The sequence below is a fragment of the Macrobrachium nipponense genome, chromosome 15 (assembly GCF_015104395.2).
Source record: "Macrobrachium nipponense isolate FS-2020 chromosome 15, ASM1510439v2, whole genome shotgun sequence".
NCBI classification, from domain to species: domain Eukaryota; kingdom Metazoa; phylum Arthropoda; class Malacostraca; order Decapoda; family Palaemonidae; genus Macrobrachium; species Macrobrachium nipponense.
In genome coordinates, this window is record NC_087208.1 from 41308247 (window position 1) to 41334458 (window position 26212).

At 45.5% G+C, this 26212-nt stretch overlaps 1 protein-coding gene across 1 annotated transcript; it reads left to right on the forward strand.

Annotated features, from left to right (window-relative positions):
• Positions 1–361: 361 nt before the first annotated feature.
• LOC135194852 (large subunit GTPase 1 homolog) lies at positions 362–19646 on the forward strand (the record flags this gene model as incomplete). Its single annotated transcript, XM_064221036.1, is given in 5 exon segments — positions 362–515; positions 1001–1152; positions 2518–2571; positions 18058–18167; positions 19208–19646. Coding segments are annotated over 5 exon segments (561 nt in total), but the record flags the coding sequence as incomplete, so codon positions are not given.
• Between the last annotated feature and the right edge of the window lie 6566 nt (positions 19647–26212).

Here is a 26212-nt window from a genome sequence, read left to right on the forward strand (position 1 = left end):
GTGATGCTGGTCTTATGCTATTGGGGACTCTGATGGCCCATGATTGAAGGTAAGGCATAGAGGTGAATAATAAGACGAGTGTGGACTCGGACTAGCCAAACATTGTGAGGAACTTCACAAACAAGACACAGGAATTTCACAAACAAAGTTTCTGTATTTATTGTGAAATTGTTGCAAAAGAAACAGGAGAAAGGGATTTTTCATGTTTGTTCGTTAAACTTCAGTGAGAAAACATGGCATTGATGAAGAATGATGCCTTCTCGAGCTGCATAAACGTGGCATTCAGTCCTAAGAATAATTGGAAGTTTGTTTCTAAGTAACAAGATTATTAAATGATTAAATTTTTTTTTCCCCCTTACAGATGAGAGATGAAGTACCTCCAATCAATCTCATCGCTAACCACATTCCTCGAAGTGTCTTTGAGAATATGTATGGAATTAATCTCCCTGCCCCAATAGAGGGGGAGGATCCCCACAGACCACCTACTTCAGAGGAACTCTTAAACTGTTACGGATGTAAGTGGTGGAGGGAATGTTTTCAGCAAATGTTGATGTTGTTTTTTTTTTTTTCTCAGTAAAGTTGGACTATTGGCCATTTTAAATTTCTGGTAAATAGTAACTTTTGAATGTCCGCGATGAGTGTTGCATATATGAAGGGATTTAGTTCATTCTTTTAAGATTTTCTTTATTTTAGTTTTAAGCAATGGAGTCTGAATTATGTCAAATGGCTCCATTACATTTTAATTCTCTTGGTGCCAAAGCAAATTAGTTGCATCAACAATTCAAATGGTTGCTGTAATTAATTCTGTGTTATCTCAGTAGGGAAAAATCTATCGAACCTGGTATATAGTTGTAGTGGGTTATCCAGGCTCCATCTAGGTGGAACCACCAGCTTGAGTAGTCAGATATGTTAGGGCAGCTCAAGGGCAGGACCTTCATATAATTATCCACGGTGACATTGTAATTAGTTATATCTTAACAATATTTGTCTCTGCTGACAGTTATGAGGGGTTTCATGACACCAAGAGGTCTGCCAGATAATCCGAGGGCTGCGCGATACATATTGAAAGACTACGTCAATGGCAAGTTGCTTTATTGCCATGCACCACCCGGCATGCTACAGTCAGAATTTCATATCCATACCCTGAAGAAGGTATGGTATATTTTTATTACTAATTATGTAGAATACTTGAAACTAAACTTTATATGCTCTCTTTTATTGCAGCTTCAGTGAATTTGTATGTGTTGCCGTACATGACACTTTCTTTTTATTTCATTATGTCATGTACATACGGCAACTAAAATGTGCATTGAATCTCTGGGTTGCTTAAATCGAGCACAGTATATTGCAACTGAATGGTTTTTATCATTTGTAACTAATGGAAATTGTCAGAGTTTAATCAATTGCATAAAGTGATTTAATTACTGTAATTTCTTTATTTATGATTTAATTACTGTAATTTCTTTATAGTTGTCTATAAAATTGACTTTGTTATCTCCTGTTTTTTTTTTATGGATGTTAAACATGATTGAAAATTAACATATTATATATTCATTTTTATGTTGTTCAAAAATTCAGAACTTAGAATAATCTTCTGTTATGTAATTATGTATTTATTTTCATGTTGTTCAAAATTTCAGAACTTAAAATAATCTGCTCTAATGTGCATATTGATGGGGATACACACGAAATGAAATTCTTGAGCTCAGAAGTTTATCCGTTGTGTTGGAATGATTTGTTGTCTTCCAGGCTTATTGTTCTTTTTGGTTGTTTAAAAGGAGCAGCGATAACTGTACCTCATGTTACATTTGATATATGATGCATGGTTGAGGTGCAAAGCATCTTACACAAATGTCATATAAAATTCATGTTATTATACTTCATGATAGTTCTTGTTGAATAGGAATACTTGTATGGCCTATAAAGATATGCTACTAGCATCTCAGATACGAATACTGAGTCATAAAAGAAAACCAAGCAGGTTTCTGTGGGGTGATATTGAGTCTGCCAATGTGTAACATTACGTATGTGAAGATTTTAACAACATTGCATAAGTGAATATTTTAAGATATGTACAATATTTTGGTAAAAATAATGTAATTCTAATAGATTACTTGACACAAATGTAAATATATGTCTTAAATGTTATATTTGTTGTGTTTATATGAAAATAGAAAAGTTATTTAACTGGTCAGCTCACATACTATGCAAGAGTATATTATGATAATATTTATGGAGAATGTATAACAAAGCAGGTTTCTCACCATGGACAGAAATGCCATTTCTAATAGTTAATTTTTAAAAGAATAATTGTATTTCTAAAAAATTTTAATGATTTCATCTTCATCTTTTGTCATGAATAAAAACTGTCTCTTATGCTCAAATTTGTAACTCATAGGCATTTACTAGTTATGTTTCCAATATCTTGCTTCTTTTATGCATCATTAACTATACAGTAACGTCTTTTTTTGTTTAGTCTATTTATTCATAACTGTTGACTTTTTTGTACGTTTCCAGTTACAGAAAGCCAAAGCGAATGCCAAACCAACGCCACAGCAGAGATCAGTTCAGGTAAGAAATTTGGCAATCTTTACTAGTTGAGACTTCTTAAGTCTTCTAACAAAATCATGAAAATTCCTCAAAGTTAAGTTTTGTTCATGAAACTTACCTGTCAGATATATATATAGCTGTATTTTCTGAAGTCCGACAGAAATTCAAAACTTCCGGCACACACAGTGGTCGGCCAGGTGGTTAGTACCCATTCCCGCCGCTGGGAGGGGGGTTTCAGGAAACTATTCCCATTTTCTATTCATAATTTTTCTGTCGCCGGTGATGAAAACACCTGTTTTCAGTACCTCCGTCTTAGGATTTTGGAAACTTCATTGCCGCTAAATATCCTAATTGTCTTTTGATTTATTGACTTGGATTTGTGGCTAGGCATAGAACTATCTTAATTTGTTTTGAATATAATTAATTTTTGTATATCTGAATCTAGTTAGGCTAGTTTCAGAGGGTGTCGTGCTAAGATAGGGTGTGGCTACCGAAAGCTTCGGTAGTTCCGCACTCGATATGCACGAGGGCTATGTCTTGCTTCTTTGTTGAGATTTGTCATGTAAGGAGTGTGAGACTTTGTCTAATTCCGTAAGGAAGACGTATGATTCGTATGTACGTCAATTAATCAGTAAACAAAGTCAGGGTAGGCTAACCTTCCTGTAGACTTTATTTTGCCTAACCCTGTAGTATGGCCACGGGCTATAAATATGTCCTCGTGAGGTAATGCCCTTTACGTTATAGATTTCCATCTGTATCTTGGAATCTAAGGTGCTCGCTCTCCTATCATTGTGGTGAGAGTGCTACTTCTGTAGTTGTTACTCCTAACCCTGTAATGTGCCTTCGGGCCCTAAACAGTTTCTGTAGAGGGTATTGACCTTTCTCTGATACTCTATCGATTCGTAACTTAGAATCGAAAGTGCTGGCTTTGGATAGCAAAAGTGAAGTGGCTAAGTGCAGTGACAGTGCCCCTTGTGTAGTGGAGGGTGCGTCAGATCGGCCTTATTTCGCCTCTAGGCCGGGACCTCTGCTTGACTCCCAGGAACAGGGAGAGAGCAATGTCGAAAGCCGAAGGAGGGTTACGAGGAACTCCCACCGATCTGACGTGCCTTCGGCAGACCTGAAGATACTCCCAGGCTGCCAAAGTGCGTGCACGAATCCTGAAGGATTGCTTCTCGTCCTCCGAAGCGTCCTCCCTGCGCAGGGTTTGGTGAGCTTTCGGAAGGACTCGCGCCCTCTAAATAGAAGCTTTATAGAAGAGGACGTTTCACGTCCTCTCTCTCTTTCTCGTCATGCGTTGCAGCGAGAAGTAAGAAGGCGAACGTCGCCTGAACTCGTGTACGTCTTTCCACCGAGAAAAGGGAAAGCAAGTCATATTAGCAGGACGCTTTTGAGCGCGGACGTCCTAGCTTTGTTGCTGTGATAAGAAGAGGCGTTCCCTCGCCCCGCGTATTCTCACACGATCAACCCTTCACCTGAGACTGCTTCGTGCAGTCGGTTTTCTCTCCGAGATGTCTAATGCTCTTCCCTGAAGGCAGTTTCGCTTGCATTGACGCCGGTCAGGAGCGTGACGCTTTTCTGCACGCTTCTTTTGACGCTCGGCTTGGACGGGACGTTCGGATGGACGCCAAGCGCGCACCAGTAGACGCCGAACGCACGCCAGTGGATACCGAGCGCGCGCCAGTGGACGCCGAGAGTGCTCGCTGCTCGCCAGTGGACGCCGAGCGTGCTCGCTGCTAGCCAGTGGACGGACGCGCACAAGCCAGGTGTGTCGCCTGGCTGAACGTTTCTGTTGAAGTCTTCAAGCTGATTTGGGCCTAAAGATTTTTTACCTAACTTCGGTGATCCCTTCTACATCGCCTGCGAAGAATGTGAAGTAAGCAGTGCTTCGGAGGAAGCTTAAAGTGAAAAGGCAACTTCGTTTTCGCAAACCAGCAAGACCACGGTTTCGTGAATTATAGAGGTCTCTGTCAGTTAATATTGCTTTTCGTAAAGTCCAGGATTGGATGGAGTTATGGAAAGCTCAAGGAAAGATCTCTTTTGCTCTACCGCAGTCAAGACTTTGCGGTAAGGCAGCTATGGGTTATGTAAAAGCTCGACGTCCTGCACGTCAGTCAGGAAAGCGCAAGACAGGACTTCCTTTGCCATACTGCCAATAAATTTTAAGCTTTAGCAGGCATTAGTTGTGATACGGGAGAGGAAGTTGGTTGGAGAGTTTCTTCCTCTTCCCAGGATAATTTTGCAAGCTTTTTAGCCCATCTGAAAGGGCTTTTCAGATGATAGATTTTGTTAGTTCCTAGTCGGGACTACGCTGCCGAATTGAACATCGTCGTTCTACCTGTCGTAAGCCGTCTCTTAACAGGATTCTTGCCCCTTCCTCGTTTGAGACGGGAATCGAAAATAAAATGCTCGTCTTCCTGGATTACGTTTTGTCAATTCAGTGAGTTTCCCCCATTGACAATATACTATCGTTTTGTCAAGTAAGTGGGTATCCCCTCATTGACAAAATATCTCTTTGTCCCGTAAATGGGTTAGTTCTCATTGACAAACTTCTCATTAACTTTATATTGCGTAAGCGGATAAGCTCTTATTGACAAGATTCGGAAGAGCTCTCATTCATCATTCGCAGACTCGTACAAGAAATAGACTTGTAGACTACGTCAATGAACGCTTATGTCAATAACATAAGAAGCTTGAGCTGTCCGCTTCAATTCTCTGAGTTTTGTTCATGAAACTTGCCTGTCAGATATGTATGTAGCTGTATTTCCGAATTCAGCTATAGTATATATGTCTGCCAGGTAAGTATGAAAAAACTTTATTGTAATATAATATCATATTTTGCCTTGCGTTATTTTACTACTGTTGGTTCAAGTCATATACGCTTGCTGTAGTTACCTCTTCGGATGGCAACCGAGAGGTCTATTGTCTATTATTTTAAGGACATTTAATCGTTACTCCCTGCAGCCTTCCAGGAGTTTCCGATTTATCTTTTACCGTTGTATGGTAGTTATTGACTACACAAACGCATCTATATATTTAGCGTTTTCTGTTCGCTTTAAATATACCAGCTTGAGAGTCTCTTTATGCTAAAAATTACGGACCTATTTTCTTCGTAGAATAGGGTAGCTGGCAACCCAGGCATAAAGTTAAGAGACGACGATCGTAAGCTGCTGCTGTCACTGTCCTCTCCTCCAGTCCAAACGAGCCAGTACCAGCTCGTTCGCTGTCATGCGCGGTAGGTTACGTCTCTCTCTCCTGCGGGATTGACTGACTAACCGTATCTCTGTGCGGGCAGTTACGTCTCTCTCTCCTGCGGGATGACTGACTAACGGTATCTCTGCCCTACAATCACGGACTTTAGCCTTAGATTGAGGGGATTTCTTACATGAATGAATAAACATTGCATTCGTTTTGCCTTACTATGTTCTCAGAGATATCTCTTACTCCTTTCGGTGCTCGTTACCGCACGGTATAGGACTACGAGTCTACCGCAACATTGCACTATTATATGCTCTCCTGCTTAGGCAAAGCGCAGCCTTATTAGGGAAGTAAACATACTGTGTGAGGGAATGGATGAGCTTGCTGGGGGCCATTTCCTTCCTAAAGAAGTTTGTTTCCCTGAATAGACTGCAATTCAGACCTCTACAGTTTTTTTTTCCTACCGGGAAACTGAAATTTTATTAAGATCTAGGTATGATTCTGAACATCTCTCGGTGCGTTAAGTATCACTTGAGGTGATAGAAAGAAGGTGCCGGACATCTGGAGAGGGTTTCAGATGTCCTGGATCATAATCTGAAAGAAGTGGAAGCAATTCAGTCGTCCCTCCAGTCCTGGAAACGAGTTTTTGGAACCAGTGGTCCATATCAACTCTGATCTTCCACAGCTCTCTCATATCTTAGGAAGTATCTTCTCTCGGTCCCTGTTCGGGTTTACGAGAAAGAGCCTATTATAACAACAGGCGTAGAATGTAACGATCCTCTAGAGGTTCGTTACAGGATTGCAAAAGTCCATATGAATCGTCTCGATCGACGGCAGCAACTACTGACTTCCGAGTGGAATCTTTCTTTAGAAGTATGTTGAGAGTTATGGAGACTTTAGGGACGTCCTTTCATTCATCTCTTCGCTATGATATTGAACGGGGATGGATGTTTAGTCTCTTTTCCCCTTTTTCAAACGCTTAGGAAATGTAATAAGATGATTTATACCATCACAGGGAGCGACAATGAACGCTAATCGCCCCATGTTGGCCTTCAAGATCCTAGATTCACAGAGGTCACGTCCTTCCAAGGACCTTTTCCGAGAGAGTCGGTCTACTTTAACAAAAGGTACTAGGTATAACCTCTCCGCTCTGAGTCTGACTACGTTCAGACTATCGAGATGTTGACAGCATAAGATTGCCGTCTTCCCTTTCCGTTTGAAGAATGGGATAAGCTGGCAGTCACAACTATTAAAGAATACGCAAAATATGTTGTTGACGGCTTTGGGCTCAGAGATTTGCTTCTGTCAAACAACAAAGCCCTTCACGATCTTTGAGTTCTGTGGAATCTCGAACTCGCTCACCATCTACTTTTTGTCTCACCTGTTTTCTCGGAGTCAGACACTCGTGCGAGATCAGGAGACATATAGTAGCCCTAAGTTTCTTGTTGACGAAGTCGGTTGCGTAAATACACCCCCGATGATCGTTTAACATGAGACCAGGTTGGAACTGTCAGGCATTCGTCCTTCGGGACTGAATCGCCTTTTTGCTGCCTCGCTCCTTTCTCCTGGCACCAGAAGCTCGAGTCAGGAGTGGCTCAGGAGTTGATCGCTAACGACGTTGGGTTGCGTTGATACACCCCCCAAGGTTTGCTTAGCTTGAATCGCCCAGCAGTCCAGACACTCATCCTTCAGCGAAGAATAGTGCCTTATGGTCTTCAGGGTACAGCCTTGCTGTCCTTGATTCGTCTGACTGTTCAACTGGTCGGTCACCTGACTTTAGTACAGACTGACTGACTGTGCATGTCCAGATTGAAGCTTTCAATATGGAACTTAGACATAGTCTGAAGTTCTTGATGTCAAAGCATTCGAACATCTACCTGTTAACTTCTTGCACGTGATCAGGAAGGCCTTTTTCTAACCACCCTAGATACGACAAAGAGGGTTAGTGAGGTTTTCAGCCATCATCAGAAGTTTTGGCATTAGAGAACACAAGGCGGCGTGTGTTCTCTAAGCCTTCCGTTGTGGCATAAGAATGGAAACCCGTCTTGTTCTTGGGCCAGGAGCTTGGAATCAAGGATGGCACAAGTTATTGGGCAGGAGCCAGAGAGAGTCCTGTGCCCTGTCAGGTCTCTCAAGTTTTATCTACATAAAACTCAAGAAAGTCGAAGTCGTACGGACAATATGCAGTGTTCCGAAAAGACCAGACTTGCCCATATCGAAGAACACCCTGGCTTTATTGTTAAGGAGTTCTTTCAAAAAAGCTCCTTCATTGTGTTTGCACAAAGATTTGACATCTTTTGATTTGAATGCTCACGAGGTGAGGGCGCAGCCTCGGAAGCATTTCAACCAGAGCATGGCACTCAGCAACATCCTGAGTACCATGTTTTAGCGAAGCAACTCTGTGTTCAATTCACACTCCCTGCGAGATGTGAAGATGGCATATGAGATCTGCTGCTCGCTAGGGCCATACGTGTCTGCAGACACAATCTTGGGGGCAAGAAGTACCACTCATCCTATCCTGTAGAAAATGGTTAGGAAAGAGCTCTTAATTTAGTAGTTGAGTCGCCGACAACGGTGACTTCTTAACTCTTAAGCCTTAGTTAACACACCTTAACTTTGGCTAGGTGGTCAGTGGTGATATATATTTTTATATATATTTATTTTACTTCTTAGCCCTCATGGTATGGTCAATATGGTCTAGTCACGTCGTGGTCTCGCCCCTGTTGACAGATCATCTGGAGTGCACCAGCTATATAGGTCTCTACCTCGCTGGCAACTCTAGTAGCACAAGCAGACTTACGTGGCAATAACCACGAAGCCAGCAATGCTAACAGGTGGAACTAAGATGTAAATCATCTGCATGCATTTGTTCCCAAAATCCTTCTATTCTGTCCCTTCCCACCCTCCAACGGTGGGATTCAGCTATATATATATCTGACAGGTAAGTTTCATGAACAAAATGATATTTCTGGGCTCAGCTCGTGTCGCTTGCGCGAAATATCCTTTAATCTATTATTTCTAGGGTAAATGTACTAACACATACCAGAGAATAAATAAAATAAAGAAAAAGGTCAGTATGACTGACTCGCTCACCCTCTAGGAGGGTGTCGGTATGAACACTAGGCGAGTGAGACCACTACCACGAGCCAAATGCCAATAGAAATCTCCCACTACAAAACCCTCCAAGAGGGGAGCCGTCCCACAGAGGGAGCAGCTCGTACTACTACTACACATCCCATGCTTGCGACTGCTGCGCCTCTAGTGGCCATCCTTTTTCGTTAGCTCGCACGAATCTAAGTGCTATTTTTCTCTCTGTGTATTTTTGTGCCCTTTCTTCGGATTTTTCGATAATGGAGCGTGCAGCTATTGCAGCAGCTAAGTTAAGTACTCAGTATTTACGGTTAGCAAGTTTTTTCCGTCCCCGAGACGGTATTTGCCGTTTTTTAGGTTTAGATACGTTCTCGGGGCTGGAAGCATGGCAGCATGGTCCTGCCCGCATGTTTGGGTTCGTTCTTGGTCTCCCATACCTAGAACATCCCTTATTATTTTACGCTCTATTTTGATTATCCGCGTTATTACGTCTACTCAAGTTGTTATACAATGTATGTATTTCACCTTATGTAGGCTTTTTCTATCCAGACCCTAGTCCAGGTTCTTAGTATCGGCCCCTGACTAGCTTTGAGTGGTAGACTTGCCTTCGGGCTAGTCGCACATCCTGGATTTTTTCTCCTGCTATTTTACCTTCTTTCTTTCATTTTTATTATTATATTATTATTTTATTTTTATGTTTTTGTGTTGTTAGGTTAGTTTGGCGTCTGGCTTAGCCTAGGTCCTGGCTCGTAGAGCCTAGTCTACCGTTGATCAGTTCGGTCGCTTCCTCATACTTCTCTCTGATCAGTTGGTTTTCGCCTATGGGCCTATATGCTACCGCTTTTCAGTTCTGGTTGCTTCCCGATAGCTTCTCTCTGATCAGTTGGTTGGCCTAGGCTTGGTTACCGTATCTTAGTTTACCGCCTCGTGGTCACTACGTGATCACGAGTCAGCCAGGCGCCTGCCAGTCCCCCTTCCCCTCTCCCGCTCTCCCATAGAGTCGGGCGGGGTGGGTCGGTCTGTCCTTGCTCGCCCAGCATGCCCGAGCCTGCCTCCCCCTTCCCCTCCACCGAGGGGCCTAGGAGTCCGACAGTCCCTGACTGGTTCCGACCTCTCCGCTTCTCTCTCGGCGGGTGGGTGGTACGTTGTGGGGGGCTCTGGCCTTCCCCCCTCCGTTACTTCCTTGTCGCTCCGGGTTAGCGCGAGTCTGTATGTCATCTCGCCCTTCCCTCCTTACTAGAGCTCCTCCCTATCGGAGTCCTGGTTATCCAGCGGAAGGGTATAGTCCACCATAGTTGGACCGGAGCATACAATAGGTCTTTACTAACCGTACCGTATTGCTTGAGTTACTACACTCCGCTTCACTGGACCTAGTTCCGGTTACTTGCATGTAGGTTTAAGTTATCTTTAAGTTTATCTTAAGTTTCTTAAACCATCCCCACCCCTCCCTTAGTATTTACCGGATCTCTCCGGGATTATAGCCTTTATTCAGGCAATGCAGGGAGGGGTTATGCCCAAATTTTTTTCCGAGCTCCGCCACGTAACGGAGTTCTTTTGTCCTTAGTCTGTAAGTGTTACCCCTTAAGATACTCATGTGTCTTCCCACTTACAGGCCACCAATGTGAGCATCCGGGATGTTCCGCTACACTTCAGGACCCCTGTGGACACGAAGTTTGCCCGGTCCCATGCTCATGCGCGACTCCGCACGGGGACATCCAGGTCTGGTACCATGAGACGTGTACCATATGTTACGATCTGGTGAGCCAGCTTTTGGAAGGCGTAAGTATTCCATCTCCGCAGCCGCTCCGCTTCTTTTAGTCTTAAGTTTTCATCATTACTTTAACTTAAGGCATCTAGTTTAAGTTATATCCTAAGTTTTAGTTTTAAGTGGTTCTTAAATCTAAAATATATCCTCTCTTACAGGCTCCGGCAGAAGAGATACGGCATTGGCTACCCTGCGGGCCTGGGTCGGAGGTTTTGGCAAGAAACGCCGCCAAGGGTCAGCCCTACATACTGGAGAAGCGTTTAGCTTTGTTAATCTTCCCCGGAGGCAAGGCGACTGGGTACGTCGACCCGGTAGAGGCGGACCCCTCTATTGCCTTTATCCAACAACAGCTGGCGGCCTCCTTGACTGAACAAGACCAGGATATCTCCACGGATGTCGCAACCCTGGATATAAATGTTGAACCTATGGTAGGTATAGACGACCTGTTGGTCGAGGTAAGTAATGCAGGTACCCAAGGGTCCCCCTTGGGAGTGACTGTTTCTTCTACCCCTGCAACTTCACCATCCTTCCCAGGCTTTACCGGTGATGAGTTATACTCCTCCAGAGGCTTCGGTTAGGCCTAAGATCAAGTCTAAGCATATGACCTTGACTAAGACGTCATCGTCCTCGAAGAAGACGTCCTCGTCTTCTTCTTCGCGTAAGTCTCCGGCTCGTAATCCCGGCCCAGACAGGTCTAAAGGGTCTAGCTCCGGCTCAAAGTCCTCAAAGAGTAAGCCTAAGGAGAAATCCCGCACCCCGACAGTATCACCAGTTCCACTACCTTTGGTGCCTATTCAGAGTCTCCCCTCCACCTCCGCAGCAGCTCCTGGCTCTGGACACCAATGCTGGCCTGTTGCAACAGGTGGGCGACTTGGTAGGCTCCCTTAAGACGAGTATGGAACATATGATATCTCGCCTGTCGGATAGGATAACTTCTCAGGATACTATTATAGCCGCCTAAGAGAAGCCCCTCTTGCCTCTCCCTCAACCTCTAACACTAGTGGATCTCAGCTTCCCCCGTATGACTCGCTGCCCGCTTTCTCCATGAACAATCCTTGGAGAGTAGCGTCATATGCTCCCTTCCAAGATGGTCTCATCTCCGTACCGGAGTTTGGAACTCGAAGAATAGAGGACTTCGAGTTCTACCCGGAAGGCCTACAGCCTCCCTTCATAGGCTACGCTAGGCTCACGCCTTCGGCTATGGTTAGAGATGACAGGGTACCAAAGGAGACAGTCCTCTATTCTCGGACCAGGCCCAACGAGAATGGCTTAAGATGTCTAGACGACATGGACTGTTCGAATACCAAGATCCAACATTCAAAAGTCCCTTACCATTTTCACGATGGACGAAGGTACCCCGCTCCCTTTCCTTACCAAGATAGCGAGGTCGACCATCTCAGCAGCTCAGAAAGGGGAACCCATGCCTCAGCTGAAAGAAGCAGACCCCACTTCTCCGTTGCTCCCGTCAATTGGAGAATTATGGAGGACTTGCCTAACACTTTCACAGCTGGCAAACTCAAACCTGACTGTGCTATGGAGCAGTTTGGTTGAAAAGCTGCCCAGGCTCCCTGATAGTCTTATTCAAGCGGCGAGTTTGACTCGAAAACACGACTAGCCAGGTCAATCAACCTGATGGCTATGTCTGAGGTAGCAACCATGGCTTATGGTTCAGAACCAATTTTTAAGCTTATGACCAAAGCCCTGACTCAAACGGTGCAGTCAGACATGTTCGAGTTTGCCACTTGCTAGAACAAATTGCAGAAAAGCATGTATTGCTAGAGGCAACCATTGCGGCATGAACCGAATAGGTTACTTTCTTCTAACATCTGGGGCGCAGATCTCTTCCAGAGGCTATGGTAAAGGAAGTACAAAGCAGAGGCTACGAGGTTGAACCAAAGCCTTAAGGACCGTTGGGGGGGTCTTACGGCTAGGAGAAGGCGAAGACTGGACACCAAAAGGTAAGGGACAAAGGAAGCTAGACGTTTCCAACCTTACCAAAAAGAAGCAGCCGCGCTTCCCTCAAACAAGTTCCTACAGTGCCGTTAGTGCAGACAGCTCAAAGCCCTCCACGTCTAAAGGTCAATCACAGCCTATTTATGTGATATCCCCTCAGCCTCAACCCTCCACCTCATACGCCATCTCTCCAGCTTACAATCCAGCCTTCGAGAGTCAGCTTCTCAGAAGTATGACCGCTCGAACAAGGGAGGCAGAGGTAAGCGGTCCTTTCGTGGGAGAGGATCGGGAGGCCCCTTCAATAGGGAAAGCACTTCAGAGGAGGTCGAGGGGGTTACCAGAACCAATGAGGAACTTCAGGTAGGAGGGAGGCTGTTTCACTTTCGCCACCGGTGGAACTTCAGCCAGTGGGCTCAGAGCATAGTGTCAAAAGGGCTGGGTTGGAGCTGGTTGACGAACCCACCTCCAGCCAGACCTTTCCGTCAACTTCCTTCCAAGGAATTGACAGAGTACGCAGAGGACCTCCTTCAGAAAGGAGCTATAGTCAAAGTCAAGAGATTAAAATTTCAAGGTCGCTTGTTCAGCGTCCCAAAGAAAGGCTCAAACAAAAGAAGGGTAATCTTAGACTTGTCCCGCTTAAACTTAGCCATCCGCTGCGACAAGTTCAAGATGCTCACGATCTCACAGGTGCGGACCTTACTTCCCGTGGGGCCGTCACCCACCTCTATCGATCTTACAGACGCCTACTATCATATCCCTATTGCAAGACACTTCCGTCCGTTTCTGGGATTCAAGATAGGAGACCAGAACGTTCTCCTTCAAGGTAGTCCCGTTCGGGCGTCAACGTGGCACCCAGGGTGTTCACGAAGCTAGCGGAAGTAGTAGTGCAACAGCTCAGAGCTCAAGGGATTATGGTAGTAGCGTATCTCGACGATTGGTTGATCTGGGCCCCATCAGTCGAAGAATGCAACAAGGCCACACTGAAAGTGATCCAATTCCTAGAATATCTAGGATTCAAGATAAACAGATCCAAGTCCAGACTCACCCCAGAGTCAAACTTTCAGTGGCTAGGCATTCAATGGAATCTATCCTCACACACTCTGTCGATTCCATCCACCAAAAGGAAAGAAATAGCGAAGTCAGTCAAGCAATTTCTAAGTCACAAACTAGCATCGAGGAGAGCTCAGGAAAGAATCCTCGGCTCTCTCCAGTTTGCTTCAGTAACGAACATCTTAATGAAAGCCAAACTGAAAGATCTAACCAGGATCTGGCGCTCTCGAGCAAATGTCAGGTTCCAGGGACAAGCTATCCTCAGTACTCTGATTCTAAAGAACCGGCTTCGGCCGTGGGCAAAAGTCAAGAATCTGTCAGTGTCAGTCCCTCTTCAGTTCCCTCCACCAGGGATTACCATCCACACAGACGCGTCCTTAAGCGGCTGGGGAGGGTACTCCCATGGTTCAGAAAGGTGCAAGGAATTTGGTCACCCCAGTTCCGTCAGTTTCCATAAATAAACGTACTGGAGGCAATGGCAGTCTTCTTGACTCTGAAAAGATTACGCCCACCAAGGTACTCCCACATAAAGCTAGTCTTGGACAGCGCAGTGGTAGTACATTGCATAAACAGAGGAGGCTCCAAGTCACGTCATCTAAATCAGTCATGATAGCCATCTTCTCCCTGGCAGACAAATTCAGTTGGCATCTTTCCTCCACCCACATAGCTGGAGTAAGAAACGTCATAGCAGACGCCCTATCCCGATCAGTACCCCTAGAGTCGGAATGTCTCTAGACGAGAGTTCGTTCCAATGGATCCTTCAAAGAGTCCCAGGGCTACAGGTGGATCTCTTCGCATCACAAGCGAAACACACAAACTACCGTGTTATGTAGCCCCCAACAACCTGGACCCTCTGGCTTACGCCACGGACGCCCTGGCTTTGACTGGAACAACTGGGAGAATTTACGTCTTCCCTCCAGTGAATCTCCTTATGAAGGTCTTAGACAAAACTCAGGACATTCAGGGTCAAAGTGGCTCTAGTAGCCCCAGACTGGCCGAAGAGCAATTGGTCCCACCCCCTGATCCTGGAACTGGGTCTTCGTCCCCTTCGGATCCCCAGTCCCAAGCTCTCCCAGTCAGTACAAACGAAGACTGTGTTCGCTTCCTCAGGGATTCTCAAAACCCTTCTAACTTTATGTATTTCATGAAGTTTATTGCGGCAAAAAGAGATGCGAATATTGACCCTCAGAATATTCTTTTCCTGGAATCCGATAAAAGGGATTCAACTTTGAGGCAGTATGATGCTGCCGTCAAAAAGTTAGCAATCTTCCTGAGAGAGTCAGATATCAGAATCATGACAGTTAATTCTGCTATATCCTTTTCAGATCTTTATTTGAAAAGGGTTTAGCAGCTAGCACGATTACGACAAACAAGTCAGCATTGAAAAAGATATTTCAATTTGGATTTAACATAGACTTGACAGATACCTATTTCTCGTCTATTCCTAAAGCATGTGCTAGACTTAGGCCCTCTGTCAGGCCTACGTCAGTTTCATGGTTCTTAAACGATGTTCTAAACTGGCTTCCGAAACCGATAATGACATGCTCGTTTATGATGCTCCTAAGAAAAAACTCTGTTTTTATTAAGCCTAGCTTCAGGAGCAAGAATTTCAGAACTGTCGGTTCTTTATCCAGAGAATCCGGATCATATTCAATTCCTTCCCCACGGGGGAAGTGCTACTTTCTCCGGAACGTAGCTTTTTAGCAAAGAATGAAGATCCTTTGATGAGGTGGGAACCTTGGAAGGTACTACCCCTTCCACAAGATGTTTCCCTTTGTTCCGGTTTCAACCTTACGAGCCTTTCTATCCAGGACCTCCTCTTCCTCATCGGCCCCGGCCCCTCTTTAGGAGGGAAAAAGGTGGTACTTTTATCCACTAAAGGCATCAGGCAACAAATCCTGTACTTTATCAAACAAGCCAATCCTGACTCCTTCCAAAAGCACATGATGTCAGGGCAGTAGCCACCTCAATTAATTACTTCCAACATATGAATTTTGCTGATTTAAAGAAGTATACCGGATGGAAATCGCCGACAGTGTTCAAACGTCACTACCTTAAGTCCTTGGAAGCTCTGAAATTCCAGCAGTAGCAGCGGGTAACATAGTTTCCCCTGACTCTAGCTAGATTATAGTAGAAGATTCAGTCCTCCTTTCTACCTGCCTCACCCAACAGTTCGTCTATTCCTGCCTTGTTCATTAACATTTACCTTGTGTCTTAGCTGCTTTATGATTGTATAAGTGCCCCTTTTTGTCTGGTTAGGGACACTCACATCTGATTACCATACTGATCTCATAGATGTTATCCCCTTATTTTTATGCTAGGGGATACATCATAATGCAATGGTTACGGGTTTTGTATATTAAGTCATATACATTCCTAAGATATTTTATTTTATCGTTGATCAAATATTTATGTAAATTTATACTAATTGCTATTTCTATTTTTGATACATGTTGTTACACAGATTTATTGTGATAGGTAATCATTGTACCTATTTGTATATATGTAAATTACCTTATATTATTAACATAATTAGATTTAAGGGTAATTTAAGCATAATTCTGATTTTGCTTTACTGTGTACTTGTATCTTTTTAGCAATTATATTCATTCTTTTATTTTGTATCTTTCATTTGAGACCATATTTTGTTTTATTATATTTTATTTTTTTTACTTTGTTTACAATCTTGTGCTGTTTCTCTGGTACGATTTCGCGCAAGCGACGGACGAGCTGAGCCCAGAAAAAGGATTTTGACGTAAGGAAAAATCTATTTCTGGGCGATTGGCTCGTGTCGCCAGCGAAATACCCCCCCTACCCATCCCTTCGCTCAAGATTGTCTGCTAACTTCAGGATGGCCACTAGAGGCGCAGCAGTCGCAAGCATGGGATGTGTAGTAGTAGTACGAGCTGCTCCCTCTGTGGGACGGCTCCCCTCTTGGAGGGTTTTGTAGTGGGAGATTTCTATTGGCATTTGCTCGTGGTAGTGGTCTCACTCGCCTAGTGTTCATACCGACACCCTCCTAGAGGGTGAGCGAGTCAGTCATACTGACCTTTTTCTTTATTTTATTTATTCTCTGGTATGTGTTAGTACATTTACCCTAGAAATAATAGATTAAAGGATATTTCGCTGGCGACACGAGCCAATCGCCCAGAATAGATTTTTCCTTAACGTCAAAATCCTTTTGTTATGATACAATAAGTTTGTTCATACTTTACCTGGCAGATATATATAATTAGTACCCCCCCACCACCTCCCCTCAGGGACAGTGGAAATAAAAAATTATGAATAGAAAATGGAATAGTTCCCTGATACCCGCCTCCCCCCCCCCCCAGCGGCGGGAATGGGTACTAACCACCTGGCCGACCACTGTGTGTGCCGGAAGTTTTTGAATTTCTGTCGGACTTCAGAAAATACAGCTATATATATATCTGCCAGGTAAGTATGAACAAACTTTATTGTATCATAACAATATCATTTTTATATATTTATACATATGTAACCAAAAAGCTGTTTCTCTTTTCAATGCCTTTTTTTTTTCACTTCATAAAACTTGTACAACTTTTCAATTGTTTACATTACTGTAGACTGTATCATGTCTAAGGCAAAATTTTCTCAGCACAGATTCCCCCCCCCCATAGTGCCATCATTGCACTTCCTACGGTGCACTGTAGGCATTACTTGAGGTTCCTTGCAAGGTTCTTTTGGCCTCTAGCTGCAACCTCTTTCATTCCTTTAATGGTATCTCCATTCATATTCTCTTTCTTCCATCTGACTTTCCACCGTCTGTAACAATTGTTTCATAGTGTAACTACGAGGTTTTCCTCCTGTTACGCCTTTCAAGCCTTCTTATTGTCAATTTCCATTGTCAGCGTTGAATGACCTCATAGGTCTGAGCACACGGCATTTGGCTTAAAATCTATATTCCTTCCTTCCTACAGTATGATGTCTAAGACAAAACCCTCACAGCATGGAGTCATGTGATGACAAGGCTGAATTAGCATGGCCATATTGTGATGTCTTTAATACAAATTTTCTATTTTACTTACACTTGTGGTCTAAACATAAAAGTTTATTTTAAATATTGAATATTTTGAATTAAACTTTATATATTTTTTATTTAGGGTAGAAATTGTTGTAAGCAAACTTGACAGCTCCATGTTACTTGGAAGTTTGCTTAATGCCTTTTAGCAGCTATGTAAAATTCAAAACCATTCCAGAGGTTCATTATTAAGAATGACACTGGGGTGTTGAAGAACTTAATAAAGGGTTTTTGTTTTTAAGATAGAACATTAAAGGTTTAGCTTTTCATAATTGGCTTTGCTTTTGAGGTGAAGCAATACTTTAGGGCTGCCAAGAATTCTTTTAAAATGATTATTATGAGAGAAGTTTTTGTTTCCATGAATATCCATTGTCTAATGCTTTTATATTTCTACTTTTCTACCCAAATGCAGCCTTATCAGGTGAAACCAGATGCCCTCGACCAAAGATTTTTTGGCCAGAAGAATGTATCACATGTTCATGTGATTGGCGTCAATAAGGGAGGGAAGCCGGTGCTGAAAAGGTATGCACGATGGAAAAAGTTATGCATGCTTTAGTCATGATATACTGTTGCCTATAAGACTAACATTTACAGAACAGAGTAGATAGTACTGAATGTCAATCTTTGTTTTAATTCCAATTTTACATCTCATTTATTTACTTACACAGTGCTAAATAATCCTTTTAGGTTACTTACATAGTGCTAAGAATCCTTTTAGGTTACTTACATAGTGCTAAGAATCCTTTTAGGTTACTTACACAGTGCTAAGAAATCCTTTTAGGTTACTTACATAGTGCTAAGAATCCTTTTAGGTTACTTACACAGTGCTAAGAAATCCTTTTAGGTTACTTACATAGTGCTAAGAATCCTTTTAGGTTACTTACACAGTGCTAAAGTAGTCTGTTTGGGTCTAAAAGGAGACTTACTATGTTACAATAATAATTATACTGAACAGATGTATTTTAAAAGTTGTAGCTTTGTTTTGCTGTGCAGTTTGTATTGCATTCACACAGTAACCTCTTCATAAAATCTTGTATGTGGTTTTAATTTGCTTTTACTAACAACTATAGGATGGAGAGAATGTCACATTTTTTTTATTTAGTCTTCCAACATGCAAATTGATGACGACTGGTCAGAAAATATTGCAAATATTGTACCAAGTGCTGTATATACCTGTATGTGTTTGTTTTGTGATTAGGAGTTTAAAAATTATGGGTATGTGGTACAATCTAGCATTTAATAACTGACTTCTTTCTATATTTCATATTGTCTTCTGTAATTTCTTTCAAATAAATACCATATTCTCTGGAAGTTCAAATTTCAAGTCAATAGCTCATGTAGGCTAGTTCCATGTGAATAGGGTTCTCTTTTGAATAATGATGATGACAATAATAATAGCTAACCATTTCGATAGTGATTAAAGTTCTGAATGAACGTACTGATCAAACTACTGTATCTCTATGGATGAAAACGTTTTGTCAGTTCTGTATTTTAATAGATTCCTGTTCTGTAGGTAAATTATTGAGAGTCAATCACCTTTGTTTTCTACTTCTCATTCACAGTTTGGGCCGACCGAAAGATGGTCAACCACGACAGAAGAACTTCAAAAAGAAAGAAAAGCTAAGAAGAGTGTATGCCCACCTAGATGAGTAATACCTTCCATCAAGCAAGATCTATCTTTATATGTACTTGTAACATATATATTTCCATATTAAGTGTATAAACACATATATACAGTATTTATGGTTGACAAGTGAAGCACTGGAATTTTGAAGTAACACTACTATACATATAACAGCGTTCGATATATTTGTGTACTTCTTTTCTGGAGAATATTGCGCTCTTGACAACATTTATATTTTTCATGTGGTAAAGGTTTGACATGTAAACTCGACTGTTCATATACATTTGTAGGTGATGTAACCATAAAGTCATTTACAAATGTTAACATCCTTTTTTTGTTGATACTGGTCTTGAATGAAATAAAAAGTTTTGATAATTCCTGTATGTATTATTTTCTTAAGCAAGGGCATTGAAATGTATTAAACTTGTACCTTACTATGCAGATCAAGATCACTGGTAACAAGTGCCAAAGAGTATCATTATATATATAGATTTTTACAAAAATGACAATTTGTCGAAAATTGCATTTTTCCTAACTATACAAACCTGAGTCCTTTAACAATAGGAAGGTAACTAGCGGCAGCTGGGACGGTCGTAAGCTTCGAACAAGGGGAGAACGTAGTTACTGCTTTGTTCCGATCGTGCGCGCGCTCCGCGCGCCCGAGAGGTGAAGAATCACTTTTGCTTTAGGCCCATGCAAAAAGTTGCAGAGTGAGGGGTGGCATGAGGTGGGACTATATGTAAAGGACCTCAGGTTTGTATAGTTAGGAAAAATGCAATTTTCGACAAATTGTCATTTGTTCCGATACGTAATACAAACCCTCGGTCCTTTAACAATAGGAAGACTCACTTCTTGGTGGGAGGAATCGAGTCTTTTTGGTGAACAGATGGTGTTCGTCCAACCCTGGAGTGCCTCCTGGTCGTAAGAGCCAGGGAGGGATCCAAACCTCTGTCCGATTGATCGGGGTGTGTGCACCGCAGGATCAATGGTCAGACCTCTGGGCCAAGTACTAAGAGAGGCAAGCGTATCTCTTCGTACCAGCAAGCAAGAACTTGTTCCTGTTTGCAAGAGACAATCATAAAATGATGGGTTTGTCTCAATTTGGCATCCACTTCCTCCCCCTTGTTGGAGGAAGTGGTGGATATTTACTCCTATCCCTACTGAAAGGGATAGGATGGTGCTCTATTGATGAGCTCACCTGCATCTCGTCCTTACCCAGCAGGGTGACGACCGTGTCCCTCTACCCAAAGGTAGAGGGAAGAAAAAGATGGGAAGAGGAGCCAGTCACACTCTCATTCCTCATCCATTCTTACGGTCACACCAGGACTCGATGCTGTTCAGCCTGCGAGGGTCTGGGTTAACTACACAACGTGTTGAGCAACCACCACGGTTCCCAAGGAAAAAGATCCAAGGAACTGTGGGCAATATCCTGAAGGTAGAAGGAGGTGCATGCGGTCCGGTTGGACCAGGCGCCTGCCTTCATTACCTGCGCCACGGAGAAGTTCTTGCGGAACGCGAGAGAATGATGAAGAGGCGTCCCGCACTCATCCTGGGTGTCAAGTTTCTTCAGGACAGCTCCGTCAGCACCTTCACAGGACAAAGCAGCATAGCCTTCGTATCGGAGGCTGGGTGACGTCCATTAGGGAGGGTATTGTGAAGGACTCGAACCAATCGACAGTTACCGAAGGGTTCCGAGTCTTCGCTACGAAGATCTGTACGAAATCGAGCGTCACAAATCCCCATCCCTTTGTGCTTGACTTCTCAAGAGAAGTCATGCAGTTACCTAAGACGAAAAGAAGGGAATAGTCGTATGACCTATCCCTCTTCTCGACTTTGGTTTGTACGTACTCATACTGACAAGGCTATTAAGACGAAGTAATGATTGCTTCTGGAACACAACCGAACTAAGTCCACAGCATAGTTCGTAACTGACTCGGGCGCTCTGACAGCTGCCGACTGACTGGTTCGGAATCAGTAGAGGCAAGTTGTCCAAGCTCCGGGTAAGTCACGTGACCTTCGCCCTTTAAGAGTTATGCTGAGAGACCAAACAAATAAAATATTTGTTAGTCACCGATGCCGGACGGCGCGGCGATGATTCTCTTAATGCATAAGCTCAAAAGCGAAAGTCAATTGCCTTCAAAAGACCGAGGTCCCTGATGGCAAGAAAATCTCATAGACGTTGAATCTCAGCTTAAGGAGAAACAACACTGTGACGTTGAAGACGAAGGTAGGCAATGAATGCAACCTACGTCTTCCAGCTGAATCGAGAAGAAGGAATCTCAAGATTCTAAACCTGTGCTTACAAATGACTGAAAACGCTAACCGCCATTTCATTGCTGTCCGTTGTGCAATGAAAGCGGGGCGTTCTTCAGTAATGAAACACAGGGGAGAGCCGCTTGAAGAACTGCTTCTCATGGGCTGAACGTTTGGAAGTAGAGCTGGCAGGTGTGGGAGTAGGCGATGTCTTTTCAATACATCTGCTAATCCGGGGTGAACAATGAACAATTGTACACCTCCGAATACAAGATATTTTGAGGACAAACTCAGATTCCGCAAAAAATCATCGCATTATCGGGTATACGATGCAGCAAGAGACTATTACAGAATTCTTTTACCGTGCGGTAAACAGAAAGATGAGAGTCGAATAGATATCTCTGTTTAAAATTCTCGCAATACCGAAGACGATGAATACTGGAGCGTCTCTCAGCAGTAGATGGTCCATTCATTGTATGCGAGAATCCCCGTTAATCAGAGACTTAAGTCCGTGATTGTTGGGCAGAGATACGGTTGTTATTCAATCAAAGCAGGTGAGAAAGACAAACAACCGTCTATCTCAAAGCGGCAGCTGATACTGAAATGCCTCGGGCAATTCAATACGCAGTAGCTGTCGCTGATCGTCATCCTGAGTTGCCAAGTAATCCTTTCCACGAAGGAATGCGTTCGCTAGAACCACCGAGCATAAAAAGATATGCTCGAGCAATTATATTTAAGCGAAACGAATTTCGGTAAATATAAAAGCTTAAATGGTGTTGTTGTGACAACACCATAAGTATATAAAATTGAAACTGGAAACTCCTGGGAGGTTGCAGGCAACCCGGGTTGCAGTTCAATTAGAATACTTTTCGTCTAAGTCGCAATCCGTAGAATAACCAGGATATGCGCCTACCCCTCGGACCATTCAACTGCTTAGCAGAATCATGTCGCGAGGTTAATATACGTAGTATATTTGTAGGATTCTGAACAACGATCTCCATCCTAAATTCTTTCCTTCAAGAAAACAAAATAAGGATTGGAGATCGACCACCTTCGTTCTCTATTAAAGAGAGTGAAGGAGAAGTCTTCCTCGAAGGAAGCTTCAATGGTGAACAGAATACTAAGCGACTAGTTCCAGCCAAACTGGATATTCCCGTCCGTTCTTCTCTATTCCAGGTTGGTCGCCTACTGTGAGATAGTCTTCTTTCAGCAGAGTCCTTCTTCCTAATGCTAGAAATTCCAGGAATTCGAGCATAGGCGAGGTTCCCGATTATCGTGTAACATATCGGGGATTCTCGTCTCGCTCACTTTGGACCGTGGTCTCGCCTAAGTGTTTGGAGATCGTAAGAAACTCTAACACTCTGAATGCGCTAGAAATTCCGTAGAATTCTAAGCAGTCTGCGAAACCCCCCACCGAATTCGTCAAACGATATCGGCTGGTGGTCCTCTCGATTCCCGTAGAAATCGAGAATGGGGCAGGATCCCTCCTCAACGACCGGGGCTTACGTCAGGTAGGTAACCGAAGGTCCCCCCTGGTAGCGCAGTCCCCTCCCAACGTTGGGATCCTACAGAGAAATCTCTGTAGGATCCTTCCCCTTTCCCTCGTAGCCGTAAGGAGAGAGGAATGGGGGAGGAATTGGATACTCGCTCGCCTTCCCAGTGGAACTAGCAGTTGGAGAAGAGTAGGAGCAGCCATCGCCTTGCGGCGATGGCCTCTCAGAGTCTGGGAAAACGTATCGTCAGGAGAAAACGTTTTCCCCGAGGAGGGTTTACGAACTCTCACTGTAGGTAAGGGTCTGCCGCCACTGTGAACGTCGTCTGGGTGGGGCTGATCGCACCTGACAGGAGAGAGCCGATACCGTCCTCCGACTCATTCCAGTCCTCGTCGAGGTCGAAACCTCTCAGGAGGACCGAAGGAGTATTTAAATACGGTGTCCGAAGACACGTATAAACGCCGCTGTCGCAGTAGAGGAGGTGGAAGTAGCGTGTCGAGGGCCGGCCCAAGAACTGAGAGAGCCTTCTTGTCCGGAGACGAGAGACTCTGGTTCAAGACAGAATCGGCAAGCTCCGATCGCGGCATACCACCGTCGGTTTGGGTTTCCTCTCGTGCCCCAAAACGACTCGAGCAGAGACATGGGCTCTGCTGGTGGGAGCGGCGATCCTTCCCCCGGTCGTTGTGCTGACGAATCAGTGCAATAACCTGGGTAAAGTTACTCTGAATCTCGGAAGTTACAGCGTCTTGAGGAGTAGGACCGTCCAGTCCCTCCAACAAGAGCAGCTCCCAGGACCCTCCTCCTTCAGAAAAGAAGGACCAGCAACAGACTCCCTGACGGTTTGCCTCCAATCACTTGCGCGTACGTCCTGGTTGGTCCAATAAGACCAACCTGGCACGTGCGGCGTCGTGACGGATCGTGAGCGGCGCATCTTCTCACGATCACTCCTATATACCTCGCTCTTCCTGGCGTATGCCGAGGAAGTTGAAGGTATCGGAGAGACAGAACTGACGCTACCCCCTCTCCCCCTGACGGTCGCCTCCAATCACTTGCGCGTACGTCCTGGTTGGTCTAAGACCATACGTGGCACGTGCGGCGTCGTGACGGGATCGTGAGCGGCGCACCTCTCACGATCACTCCTAGCTACCTCGCTCTTCCCGGTGTAGCCCGAGGAAGTTGAAGGTAGTGGAGAGACAGACCTGACGCTCCCCCCCCGCTCGCTGGCAGGACCAGCGTACGTGGGGGGCTGCAGCCGATCACCAACCCGCGGTGGGGATCGATCTGCAGGCCTGGTGGCCGTGCCGCTCACCTGTGGCGAGCGGCTCGACTGAGCAACGTCGACCCCCGGTCCCGTGCGTCAGACGAGCTGCTGCTGGTCACCGTATTCGCCCGGTCCCTGGGTGGGAGCGGCGGTCAGGTGACCTGCAAGAGTCGCTTTCGCCGTGAGACCGGTGAGCGTCCTCGCGGCACGTCAAACCGCTGGTACCAGCCGAGGCTGGTACCGTCGGTCGAGGGGACCTGGGGACCTCTTCCCAGACCTTAAACCGTGGCCGGTCCAGAGAACCGTCACGTCCACCCAAATGGTTACCAGGCTGGTCGCTGCTGACGAGCGGCCGCTGGCCTGGCGAGAGTCACCTGAGCGGCTCTCGACAGTCTTCTGCTCCGTGCCTCGGTCATGACGCTGAGCGAACTCAGGCGTCTTAACTTTGGCTGCACGGTCACCCGAAGGAGGGATCGTACACTCGGAACTCTCGCGGACGAGAAACCGAGCCGGTACCTGGCTTAGCAGCAGAGCTGCCAAGACCAGGCGGGGAGGGTGTACCAGCGGTAGCCAGCACACCCTTGGTCCCCGTCTTCTTCTTCTTCTCAGAAGGGGAGACGGGCCCCGTTCCCGAAGGAACAGGAGGACCAGCAGAAGAACCCCCCCGTCACACCGGAATGTGACGAGCCCTTCGAAGTTCCCGAAGGAGTCTTCTTAGGGGGAATAACAAAACCCGGTTACCAGCTGGTCGCTGCGAGAGCGGCCGCTGGCCTGGCGAGAGTCACCTGAGCGGTTCTCGCCAGCCTTCTGCTCCGTGCCGTGGTCTTGGCGCCGAGCGAACTCTGGCGCCGAAACTTTGGCTGCACGTCTCGAGGGGAGAGCGTACACTCGGGATCTCCCGCGAACGAGAGACCGAGCCGGAACCTGGCGTAGCGGCATCGCCGCTAGCACCAGGCGAGGAAGTACCAGAGCTAACTGATACTCCTCTGGTCCCCGTCTATCTCTTCCTTACGGAAGGGAAGACGGGCCCCGCTCCCGAAGGAGCAGGAGGACCAGCAGAAGGACCCCCGTCCCACCGAGGTGGGACGGGCCCTTAGAAGTTCCCGAAGGAGACTTCTTAGGGGGGGGAGGGCAGCCTTCTTCTTCTTCGGCTTATGGGCCTTAGAAGTCGAAGGGGAAGAGGCAGCAACAGACGAAGACGAAGATGACACCTTCCTCTTCTTCGTCAGCTCACGCAGGACAGTCGTCAGGTCCTCCATCCAGGCCAGAGTCGGGCCTATTGCCGAAGCAACAACACGGCCCGACTGCACCTGTCCGGAAGACCTGGGACTGGGGAAGACACACCATGGGCAGGACCAGCATGGACAGGCGCAGGAACCAGGAGCGACAGGAACAGCAACCAGCTCAGGAGCGGCAGGAACAGCGGCAGCGGTAAACACAGAAGGGACAGCCAAGCCAGATAGCGGGAACCACATCAGCGACAGTAACGGCAGGCCCAGCCATCGCCTCGTAGAATCATCGGCAGCCAGCGTGGTACTGGCGGCCGGTCCAGGGTCGAGCTGCTGGACAGCGGAAGTCTGGGGGCAGGCAACACGAAGAAAACACAGGCGGCGGCGGCATAACCCCTACCTCGGTACGGCGGCGACCGGACCCTAGAAGCGGCAGACGGCGTCACCGACTACAGCATGGGGAGTGTAGACCAGCGGGGGGAAGCAGCATAAGCGGCCGTGAAGGTTGTAGTGGAGACCACTCCAAGGTCACCGCCCCAGCCTCGCTAGACTCTGCAGCAGATCGTGGATGCTAGGCACGCCCTGCAGCCGCAGTGGTCCATACCTGTCCAAGGTCGTCTCCCACGGCTGTAGCACCTGCGGTAGCACAGACAGATTAGTAAGAGGGGTTCCCTCACGCACGGGGGGGGAGACATGCCCACCCCGAA